This window comes from Stegodyphus dumicola, chromosome X1 (genome assembly GCF_044657685.1).
Source record: "Stegodyphus dumicola isolate Sdum_Otavi_A_Nest chromosome X1, ASM4465768v1".
Taxonomy (NCBI): domain Eukaryota; kingdom Metazoa; phylum Arthropoda; class Arachnida; order Araneae; family Eresidae; genus Stegodyphus; species Stegodyphus dumicola.
Genome location: NC_140780.1, coordinates 158,226,478 through 158,239,244, shown reverse-complemented (window position 1 = coordinate 158,239,244; position 12,767 = coordinate 158,226,478). Strand labels below are relative to the sequence as shown.

General features: G+C 33.3%; 1 protein-coding gene across 3 annotated transcripts in view; it reads right to left on the bottom strand.

The window, feature by feature from the left end:
- Positions 1 to 12,444, bottom strand: part of LOC118186198 (UPAR/Ly6 domain-containing protein bou-like) — a 28,481-nt gene extending 16,037 nt beyond the window's left edge. Inside the window, exons 1-2 of one of the 3 annotated variants that reach the window (XM_085808618.1) lie at positions 12,273 to 12,444; positions 5,980 to 6,075 (exon numbers count right to left, since the gene is read on the bottom strand). In XM_085808618.1, coding sequence (XP_085664744.1) covers positions 5,980 to 6,034 — 55 coding nt within the window. In that variant the 5' untranslated portion in view covers positions 6,035 to 6,075; positions 12,273 to 12,444. Of the gene's footprint in view, positions 1 to 5,979; positions 6,076 to 8,059; positions 8,228 to 12,272 lie in introns of those variants that run through there. The other 2 variants (XM_085808616.1, XM_085808617.1) reach the window with 2 other exon arrangements.
- Between the last annotated feature and the right edge of the window lie 323 nt (positions 12,445 to 12,767).

The window sequence follows — 12,767 nt, the reverse complement described above, 5'->3', positions numbered from 1 at the left end:
GTTGGTGATGTCCAGAACTAATTCTTTCATTTAAAATTGTACAGGTTGCAAGCTCAACTACAACTTCCACGAGAACATCAGGAGAATATTGAGATTGAAATGATCGTCCTTAAGGTGCTTGCAAACTCGTCAGACAGAACTTTTCTTTCTATGATTTCTTTCCTACAGCTAGAAGTTCCATTTTCGTAATTCCAAGCACCCTTTCAAGCATTTTCCCTCGTTACTTTAATCCACGAAACAAGTGCCAGAAATGCGAAGTTTTTAGCCGGCAAGATCCAAGCTCAACATACAGAGCATAGTTTCGCAGACAGTACGGGCAGCTACGAAGATTTTTCGTCGCAGCTACAAACAAATTAGCCAGGAAAATCTGGACACGTAGACCGTGATCTTAAGAAAAGGCTCACCTTGTCAATGACGGGAACAACTGTCAGCCTTTAATTATCCACATGCGACTGAATTCTTCAAAGACCGCAACGACTGTGAATCAAGTTCTTTTTTCGCCGGGAAAACTGGACTCGCAGACCGATGCCGCCCGAAAGCAGTAAGCCTTACTTCTATCTCTCCCCCCTTTATTTGTAGTTTGCAATAAGGTGAAAAATCGTTCCTGCCTTTCGTGAAATAATTTTTAAAACCTCGGCTTCTCTAAATTAAGACCACCTCAATTAAACTCACCGTAGGCTCGATTTAGCTATTAATTAATATCTACAATTCAAATTCTTTTAATTCTATCCACCCAACGAGGAAAGGGTAATAATTTCCAACCATTTCTCTAAGAAAATTTTAATCCGCTTTTAAAAATGACATACCCTTTTCTCAAGTAAAATTTGAAGAAATATTTTTAACCGTATTTCTGTCAAAACTTTGAAAAAGGCAGTGATAAACAAATCAGAAAATTGTCCACTTCAGACGAAGCCGAAGTTTTCTCACCTCCCACGAGCGAAACACGTGTACAGTTTTGATAGTTAAGGGGGAGAAGGGAAATACAGCTGTCCGCCGATCTATGACCCGAAGAGATAGTAGCCTGGGAAAGAAAACTCCCCCGATTTTCAGCTGTACAATTCTTTTCACCAGCTTTTTAAGAAATGTAGCGCATTCAATCGAAAATTGTGTTTAAATGATGATACATTAAATATATTAAGAATTAGTAAAATTCATTATACACTGTAAATTAATACACACAATCTTAGAAGTCTTCAAAATGCTTGCTCTCTATTGATAAGCAGTTATGGAGTGCTATTGCGTGAACTAAGTAAGCCATCGTTCTCTACGCCTAAAGGCTTAGGAAAGCTCTCGAGCGGGCTTCCTTACAGTCATCTTCTAACAGGACTACAGCGTTTGACTCTTCTTCGACACTCGAGACAATGGTTTTTCTTCTTTGACTTTCGAAGATCGGTGTTGGTGTATTTAATTATGGCAAAGCACACGAGGGCTATCTGCCTAAGGGGAGGGATGCCTTCGTGGAGGACTTTCTAAGGGAAACTGGCTCGTATACACGTTACACATGGGGAAAACCACGAAAACGCCCATGCAGCCAACCCGTTCGCGGGATTCGAACCTCGGACCGAACTAACAGTGTTCAGCGACTTTACCGCTCTTTCGAAGATCGGACATCATCACTTTTTTAGGGGTTTCGGCCCTGTAACACTTTTACCAATATAGTTCTCGTATCGTCTAGGGCAATAAAAAAATTTGGGTTCAAAAAGTTCTGAAAAAGGAGCAATATCTTTGTAATGTGAAACGGAGATAAAAAGCCAAAAATGGCACATGTATTTCGAAAGTAAAAGAAAGTCAAGTCGGAGTTATCTTCATAGGCTAGAGTATTACATCTCGGCTATGCTTGCGAGAGAAAACATTAACTTAGTTTACATCTTAGCAAAGCTGATAGGGACCCATGCTGCTTTGTTATTTTCAAAACTTTTTTATTGCTTGCTATATCGGTTAGATAAAATAATAGAGTTGAAGCCATTTGTGTATAAGCTGTTCTGCTTCCTAAGTCTGAGCTCCATCTCTAGTGTAATGTACTTTTGGCTTTCTTGATTTTCTGAATGGATATTTTTAAATTTTTTTTTCATTTTCTGGTCTTTGAACTAGTCAAGTGCTTCGTTAAAATTGAGAATAGCTTTCTCTTCGCTGTTTAATTTTTCTGCATGAGTTATGTTTTCGGCATTATATGACTAGACTTCAGGTTTGCTGATTAGGGATGGGAAATTTTCAGTTCTTAAATCAGATTTTTTTTTTTTTTTTTTTTTTGGCTAAAAGGTTTTTCATATCCACAGATTTTTTAAAATTTGTTTGCGTGTGTGTGCATGTGTTGCTTGCAACCTCTATAACTGCTAACATATTTCTTGCAACAAAAATAACACGTCCATTTATCTTCAGATTTCTTTGGGGCCTTATAGCGGGCTGTTCTTATTTATATGATAGTGATACAGTAAAATCTTTAGTAATTACTTTAAGTTTCTTTTGTGCAATTCGAAGATTGTTTACTTTATTTTCTCTCAGCGAAGTGTTGATAAACTCTGGTTAATTAAGTGCTATACTTGAATCTGAATCTACTCCGAGAAATGAGACGAGAGACAAGAATTGGAAGTGTTAAAGCCCTTACTTAGGTAAGAACAGAATACTTGCCTTAAGTAATCTGGTGTAAGTTATGAAAATTCAAAATAAACATCAGCAAGAACAATATCGTCCTATTTAGAAGGTATTGTAAAAATCAGCCAGTTAATATTAACATTACAGTAGATAACTCTCCATTCCAGTTGTCAGTTCAACAAAATATCTAGGAGTCATTCTAGATGAACAATTAAAGTTTAAAGATCATGTGGCATATGCTTTAAACAAAGCCAACGACGTCGCCTTCATGTCAATCTACGATTTAATAGGCAGAAAAATCAAAATTGAATCTCAATATTAAAATAACTTTACATCTAGCGCTAATTCGGCCAATACTTTTTTATGAAGCTCCGTGTTGGGCCACCGCGCCAAAATATTATCGTCGCAAGATCATCGTCCTCCAAAATAAAATCCTTAGAAACCTAACAAACTCACCGTGGTTTGTCAGAAATCAACAGACACGTCAGGATTTAAAAATTCCTCATGCCCAAGATTATTTACTGATGACCGTCTAATTTCTTCAGAAGTGTACAAAATTCAGAACATCATCATACAGCGCAGCTCACAAACTATGATCTAACAATTGTGCGTCTATTCAAGCGTCCTCGTACTATAACCCTGCGTATTAAACTTCGCCAACGCAGGCCGAAAGTGCAATAACCTCGTTTTTCTCCCTGCTCATAGTTAATAAATTTCATCAAAGCAATAGACATTAGACTAAAGACTGTGATTTAAATGGCAAAATACGTTGGCATTTAAATCACAGTCCTAAAACTTGGGAATAGGACTTTGTGTACCTTACTTCAACCCATTTTATTACTCTCAACGCATTTTCATTATTCTAGTATCAGCGCATTTAAACTTGGCAAATAATTTTCAAGTCCTCATTGCAAGAATACAATTTCTTGATATATAATTTACTTCATCTATGTTTATTAAGTTTCAACTTTATTATGCATTTTTCATATAGCAAATAACATTTTCATGTTTGTTTTACTTAGATACTAATCTAAGTCGCGCAAAAGCGCTTATTCTTCTATTTCCAGCCAGAGGCCTCAGAGCATAGGGCCAACCTAGAGGTCAAAACTTCTAGCGGTTGATGCTTCAAGAACCACCAGTGATGTCCGATGTCCCTTAAGCGAGTTAAAAGAAAATTTAAAAGGATTCCATCTTTTTTAACAAAGCATCTAATCTTCTGAAGGAGATAAAAAAATTTAAGCTTTATTTGTGCCTTGTGATCTGCCAAAATATTAATATTAAAGTTAATAAAATTAATAATTCATAAATTAATAAAGATCAATCAGAATGTATTGAGTTGGATATTACAATGAAAGCATGGAACGCGAAGTGTTATAGAATAATTTCGGATCAGCGGTTTTGAAAACGTTCAGGCCAAAGGAAATCTTGATTACATATTTATTGGATATGATTCATTTCAGAGATACCAAATTTATGGCATGTTGAACTGTGAGTAGGCAGTTTTTTTATAAAAGCAAGAACGAGCCCATTTTAAACAAAAGGAAATCACTTGCGTGTAAACTACTCCGATGCTAATTTTATATTTGAAAAGCAAAGTCATTATTCTGATATATTCATTGATACTTGTGACATTAAAACCTTGATAATAAACGAGGAATATACAGTACAGATATGAAAAAAAATAAGTTATTTTCTCTATTGTTTTAGATGCTCTGCGAACATGTGTGCCATTATCTTGTTCATTTGCTCACTAGTAAGCCCCCAGGATTCTCTAACGAATCGAATTAGAGAACGTGTGCAACTGACAACGGTATGAATTGTCGAACCTTAAAGCTATCCATACATTTTTTGAGGCATGGGGATAAGATTAAACGAGATTAAATGCAATATAAATAAAGATTAAACGAAGTTAGATCAATTACTTTATTGCTTTATTTTACAACATAATTTAGGCTTTGCGCAACAGAAAACGGTAAAATTAATAAATTAACTTATGAAATCAACTAAAAACTTCACTACACACAAATTTTCGCGTAAAAACATTATTAAACGTTTTTAAACATTATTAATAATGCTTAAAACGTAGTAATAAATTTTGCCAAATTTAAATAATAAAGAATGCACTTCCACCTGATGCGTTTAGCGCACTGCATCCAGACAGGAAAAATTTTGGTCACTCTTTCACTTTACAAGGGGACAGGAAAGAAGAGATTTTTCCTTTGCAACTTGTAAGATTAGATGAGTGTGTCTAAGCCACATGCATTTTTTTTTAATCTTCGCCTTTCTAATATAAGTTTTGAATATGTCAAAACATATGAAGACACAACTGGTGAAGCGAAGAAATGCTTTGTAGAGGGCTTTCTAAGCGAGAAAGGCTCGAATTACATGGAAGGAAAAGAGAAAACATCTATTCGGCCAAATAATTCACTGAAAATCAAACTCAAGTTAAAATACTAGTGTTCAGCAGTCTTGTCCACTTCTTTATTTGGTCATTTGTGGTTACAAAATTATTTATGGCCTTCAAATGAATAAAGAAAGCCTATCATATATTTCTGTAGCAGCCTTAGATGGAAAGATGGATATTTAGAAGTTACTGTTCAAAAAGCAAGACATACAAAGATTTAAATTAATAATTCGGAGGGAGGGGAGAATATCATACGAGAAAAAAGCTCAGGAAAGGAAAGCAAAAATTACGTAATCTTATGTTTATATAATACAGCTATACAAAATAAATCTTATATAAACTGATCAAAAATAATTTAGAAAGGAAATCATATTCTATGTTTTTAAATAAAAATTTACAACTCAATGCTGTAAAATCAAGAAATGATTAAAAGTAAAACTGAGCTGCAAACTTCAGTCAGCCAGGTTTTTCATTATGTGTTTCAAACTTATTCGAGCTAAAATTAGTATAGATGTTGTAGAGACATTAAGTACTTTTTTGAAACAAGTAAGATGAAAAATGAGCAATGCCCTCGCCGGGACTTGAACCACGAACCTCTCGAATACGCGTTGAGCGTGCTGACTACAATATCACGAAGGCATGCTAAGAAGACTGGAGAAATACTACCTTATAGTGTTATGATTTTATATTAAACGTTTCTTAAAATCATTATTCATTTCAAGCGTTATTGCACAAATGCTGCATTATAGATTTTTAATGTTTTGTTATTTATTTTTAATGTTTTGTTAAGTTATTTTAAAAGTTTCTAGCATACAAAAATATTACACAAATTTTTGTTTTGAAAACACGACTGGCAATGATAAATTTCGTAATATTCTTTGCATAGGAGATATATGTTACTTATGTCTGAGTATACATATATATATGTGTGTGTGTGTTCTGTGTGCATGTGTGTTCTGTGTGTATAAAAGTCAAAAATTTACCTTGAAGTATCCTCTGTATTACAATGGAGAATATGAAAGCAAATTTGTGGATCATCCTAATGATCCTCACTTTCTATGTTCGTCCATCAAGAGAACCTAAAATTGATAACAACTTTAAAAATTTACTGGCATACTTAATAAATAAATTTATAAAATCAAGCAGTTGCTTTATACCAGAAAGACTTCCTGTCTTATTCATCATATGTTTTTACTTATAAATAGGAATTTATTTTAATATCTACTATGCAGTTAGCGATAAGTTCAGAAAATGCAAGTTACAATAAAAGTTAAGTTTGGCAGTAAAACGTGAGAGGTTATAAGATTACTTATCAAAAATTATTAAACAAAAATTTAACAGTATAAACAAAAATCATAAAATGCATTCTGTCACAAATATGTATTAATCACTCAGTAATGTGTTCTAACAACAGGGTCCGATTTATGAACTGGAGGCCTCGGGTAAAACCTGTTATGAAGGCCCCAACTCAGTTTTCTTTTCAATGTCATAGATATCAGTGTCACAAATGATACTTTATCTAAAATACATTATATGTAATGTATCTCATGAAATGACTTTATAATTCAATATTTTCCTGTCAAGAGTCATTTAAATAAAATATACATTTCGCTTTTTCTGTGGGTTTCTCTTTAAAAAAATTTTCAGTTCTCAGTCATTAAATTATATGATAGCAAAAGTTTTTTTTAATGCAAAAATTTTCTATTTACTATTTGTGTGTTTGCCGTGAGAAAAATCAAATAAACAGTAATTAAAAATATTAAATATATTTGAAAAAATGTTGACAAATGCTGTTTACACACACTGTATATACCTGAACAAATATTTCTAAAACCGTATGTTTAAAATTATTTTAGTCTTGTTCTTTATAATATTTTCATCATATATTTATAATATCAAATTTCCAAAATTCCATATCATAAACCTGAGCATAGACATAATTTCTTTATGAAGCGAAATATAAATATAAAATAATGTTTTATTGCGTACGTATTCGCATTAGGTTATCTGCCAAATACCAGGGAAGTGAGTTAACAAGAATTTGCATTCTTTTCAAATTATTCGCGACCGTTTTCTTTAATTAAAAAAAATGAAAAAAATTCAGATTTAACGTTCTATCAGACTGCTTGTTAAAGTTCTGTCTGTTCTTGAATTCAATCCTGCTCAAACAACTTTGTCTTTTTAACTTTACTATTAAACATCACTTATATCATATGAAATTCAACAGCAAAATCAAAATGTTTTAAAAATACAGCCTATCTTTAGAATTATCGATGCGGCACTAAGTGCTGATGTACACTTTTAGCCCAGAAGGTACATTCTCGAACTTCATTTTGGGAGGTATATGATAACATAAAACCTAAGGCATTGCATGCTAATAATTGATTACTATACAAATTTCATTTGGTTTATTTAATTTAGGCAAACACGTTGTGGCTGTCTAGTTAAGAAAAGGGATACGCGTGTGGAGAACTTTCTAAAGGAATGTGGTTCATATTCACGTTACACAACGGAAAACTAAGAAGTCTCTCTTGCAGCCAGCCGGGTATCTCACCCAGATTGAACTACCAGTGTTCAGTGACATTACCGCTAATCTACTGGTTGGCGATTGCTAGAGAAAGTTTGTTAAATAGTAAGATTCGGTCAGACTATATTAATATTATAAAACCACAAGATCTATGATTTCGTAGAGGAATTTTTGAGAGAAACTGTCGTATTCATGACCTAGTTGACGTTATGCATGAGGAAAACCACGAAAACCAACCACGCAGCCGACCCTTCCGACTGGAATCGAACCCAAACCAGGCCAAACTACTAGTATTCAGCGGTCTTAACCATTCCGACGCTGGAAGGAAGTTAAATATTCTCTTTCTTAATTCAATTTTAACAGAGTTGTAATGGCTATCTTTTTTTTAAATCTGTCTTTAAGGTAGTTTCTTTAGACAAATTTCCTATTTTTTATTTATTTTATCATAAAAGATTCTAAATTTCATCATAGTAAAAAAAAAAAGGTGTGCTACTATATTTGGTTAAAAATACAAAAAGCAGACCAAAATAATTTACCTTTCACCATAAAAGTAGTACCAACTTGACAACTTCCGCACGGGGGGGGGACATTCTATATAGATATCGTCTTACAAATAGCTATTGCTTTATCTAAGGGGTTCATACGATGTCGAAGTGTGAGGCTTTTCCATATGTATTTTGTTGCATGCATGAAAAATAGGTTGAATGACAGAAGCGAAAGAAATGAAAAAAGAGCCTATTACTTATCCTGCCAAAAGGCTCGAAGTACAGAAAATTGCCTACTTTGCAAATGTGTAAAAGTTTATTATTCAATGTGCCTGTAAACACTGAAAGACACTGCAGTTAATTGCTACGCCACCTTAACTGTAATCAAAAGACTATGCTCACAAATGAAGACTGGCATCTTATTTTATGTTTTGGAACAGTAAATCCCTTAACAACAGGCAAACGTTGCTGCAGATAGTTTCTGAAGAACGAACTGACGAACTCTGAGATAGGAACTATGTGTCACTGATATCTGGAGAGAGGACTTTGGAAAGGGTTTCAACTACTCTTTACAAAACCGCATATTTACACAAAGCGTAAAGATGGGAACGTTTTCATGCCTGAAAGCATGATATTCGAACAGGAAAGGCTTCTGGTAAGATTTCAGTCAGGAAAAAAAAAAACTTTTTTATTTGAGACTAAAGCGTCACTTTAAGTTTGCGCATTACCAGTTATTTTTTTTTCGAATGAAAGATTAATTTCCAGAGTGATCACAAAATGACTACTTCAAAATGACTTCTGAAGACTGAAGAAGTAATTGTCTTTTTCATAAGGCTGAAACTTTGTATAGTTATCAAAATGTATCTTCCAAAGAATTCTCACTTTTCGAATCACTCATTCAATTTCTGTTTTTAAATGGAAGGAATATCTAGGGGATTCTTTATAGCAATACGTGAAAATCAAGCGAAACCAATAGATCAGTCTGGTCGAATTGAAAGGCTTGCCCGAAGCAGAATAGCGAAAAATTGCTTACTGTCTGTATTTACAGACTGATGGCATTTATTCCAAAGTGCCGTTGTCTCTTGATTATGCTACAAAATTTTAAAAAAAGATATAAGCGGTGATGCTTAAGTTTTGTCCAGTACTTCTGATAGCGGTTAATCTTTGAATTATGGTAACTTCGTTATTTTTTTGGCGAAAATTTGGCGACCAACCATGCTACAGCAACCTGCTAGTTTATGTTTGGACACCATTTTGTTTACACGAAGTAAAGCCTCCTTTTTTTTTTTTTTTTTTTCACTCAAAATTTTTTCCCAACAATCTGCTAGCCGAATTACGCTTATGCTAGAACTTTTATGGTACAAAAGTGCTTAATCATGACGAAGATTAGGTGCGAAATTGGGAGAAAGTGCAGAATCGCCCACTGCTTGCCGCGTTTTTAAGAATTGCACATACACGGTATCATCCATGTACACATCGACCTACAATATTTTCACTTAAAAAAACATCCCAGAATTGCACAAAAATGGAATTGCGCACACTCTTGACTTTATCCATGTATACTTACCTTTATCGCCTTACCAAAATGTCGCCAAACTACCTGTTACCATATTCCAAAGATTAGCCCTGATGGCATTTTCTGAAATCTCAAATTAGCAGTTTTAATGATCACAGGAGCCAATAGAAATAACGCCAAATACAGAGTTTGATAAAATTTCAAAAATTATTGTAAAGGGCAAACTTTATTAGATACTTGTATTTTTATCACTTGATAGAACTACTTAGGCATGTAATGACTAAAGAGTATCGCTCAGAGTCCAAAAGATCAGCGTAAATTTCTACTTGGTGCTGGCCTTATCAAGAAATTGCTTTAGCGTATTGAAGAACTCATAATTTCTAGTAACGAGAAAATGCTAGAGGTTATAAATTTGCACGAGACCCCGAACTGACTGAATATCTCAAGCAACTCTATGGTATTTGGGGTAACTTGGTAATTTTCTCTGTATGTTATAGTTCCAGTTTTACATGCTTTTTCGTGGAAACAAAATTTTGATACGAATCTCTGCCAAAAGAGTTTAGAATCATGTTTTAGTCGTGTTTTAGTAGAGCAGAACTGTGGTTCTAATGTTATGATATGATCATAAGTTTGCGTGAAAATACATTGTCACTAATATAGAATTAATAATTATGTATGACGTAGTTCAAGAAGATTGTCTTCTCAAAATAGATTGCCATTTTAGAGAATTTTTTTTACGAGGAGAAAATAGTTCGGGGTTATTAAATACTCCATGGAAAAACCAACAAAGCACCTCTTTTACTTAGCCAGTTTGTTTCGTCAATCGAAGTCGAATTTAAGAAACAACTACTATTACTCAAGGTGTTTAATATCCCAACCATTGCAAGCTTTCAGTAGTGAAAATTTCGAAAGGTTTAAATAATGAATTAGTTCATTTCAAAAGTTTATTTCGGAAAGTCATTATAAAATTGGCAGTAATAATCTTCCGTTACCCTGGCTTATTATAATGTAAGGAATTTTCTCTTTCTTCATACCATGCATTTGTAGTGTAATTAGAAACACGTCCGCCCAGCAATCGCGAGGTCCAGAGCTCGAATCCCAGCAAGGGCATGGCGAAATTTCATGTTTCTGGCTCCCAAATGAATATAATGATTCTTCAATATAAAGTAATTAAGTATCAAACTTCGTAAAGGATGCTAGTATACTTTTAATGGCAACTATAGTTTTAGGTGGGATAATATATCGTACATAATAGGTTATTTGATTTAGTTTAGAAAACAGAATTTATTAAACTGTGTTCTTTTACATCTGCCATGTTTCTCCATTTCAAAATCTTCCGGTTAAGAAACATTAGCAAGTTTAATGTATGTGGTCCATTTTATGTGGTGACATGTGATAAGAACACCTTTTGTTTGGTATGTGCACATTATTGTAGAGAAAAGAATTCGCTACAGAATACGATAAATTCAATTTAAGTGCAGTTTTTTTTAGATGCATCATTAAAATCATTTTAGTAATGGAATGTGAAGTTAATTTGATTTAATTATGAAATTAGAAAATTTCAATTTCTAACTTAGTATTTAAGTAATGCTACATTTCATAATTCTGAAACATTGCTTTAAACGTCATTTTTGGTAGCATTCTTAGTTTATAATACCTATAAAGTAACCGGAAGAATGCTCACAATTTTATTTAAAAAGCATTGTCCTTCTATAACATGCTTTTTACAAACGGTGAAAAAGAAAATCTCAAAATGTTACGATTTTTTTATTTCGTCCAGTTTCTATAAAACATAGTTAAAACAATTATTCTCACCACAGCGCTAAATTATGCTTGCGTAAAAATAAGGAGACTTCTAATGTCAAACATTCACAAAGGAGGATCATAATATACTGTACAGAGTGTAACAGAGACATGAACTAAACATTATGTTATAATGATACCCCGAAATTTTCCCTCATGCCACATGAATATCGATAAAACTATATATTTGTACAACATCAGCATTGTAATAGTAATGTAATTTCATCAATATTGTAATAATAAATAGTAGTTTTAATTAAAAGCTGATATTTATTTTAATTAGAACAGTCATTGTTGTATGCAATAGGAGTAAATTAAAGTTGAATAACGACAAACATTATAGAGCAAAGAAACATAATGGAGAAAACTTTGTACTAACTCTAATAACCACCAAAAACGTAAACATCCAGATGTAAGTTAAATTCATGATATCTAAAGCTCTCTCAGATTTTATGCTTATTAAAGTGATTAAAACAGCTTTCTTTAGATTTGTTTAGTATCAAATTATACTCATAATCCTCTAAAAGTTAATATTTTTCTCGATTAATCAGCAGTTTTCACTGGCCTAAAAGACATTAAATGAACTATTAAAACTTTAAATGATTCATGAATTACGTTTTGCAAGCACAAAAATGGAAAGAAAAATTTAGAAATCGTTAGAATTATTTTTAAATAGATCTGTGAGTAAAAATTGAATAATATAATGTTGTTAAATTTTGAAATGAAAAAGCATATGTGTGTGTGTGTGGAGGGTGTGGGGTGTGAAATTTCCCCCTTTTCGGCAGAACTGTCATACAGTTTTATAGAAATAAGGTCATTACAAATTACTGATATCATGCATTAATCACATGTCCTAGATACTGATTTTAAAAATTAAGTGAATCTAGGACGGAAGATTCGTAACCCTGATTAAGTTTTTATATCAAAAACAAAGCACATTCCTACCTTTAGTTCTCCTGTAGTTATAGTTGCAATTCACTTACAGAGAAAATTTGAATCGGATGAAATTCACTCTTCCGGCATCTCGATCTGAAACATGCAACCTCGTCGCAACCATCATCTTCCCTAGAAAACTTGGATCTGTTCCAGTGAGGAAAATCTCTTGTTAGGCTAGGAGGTCTTATCGATCCAACCAGATCGGGTTGCGTGACCTTGAATTGGGCTTGCCTCCATCTCCATTTCTTCAGAGCTAAATTCCTTCATTTAGAATGAACGTATCTTCATTCCATTTGGTCAGGTAATAACTGAATTTTAAATCTGGATAAGTTCTTTAAAAACAAGCTTACAGAACATGGCTGAATGATTGACTAGATTATGTACGTTAATAAAAGCCAATTTATAACAGATATCTCTGTGCATCTCGTTCTATTTGAAGATGTTTCTTTCAAATGAATGACGGCCTTTTGGACATCCGGTTTGCAGTTCAGAATATTTTTCTGA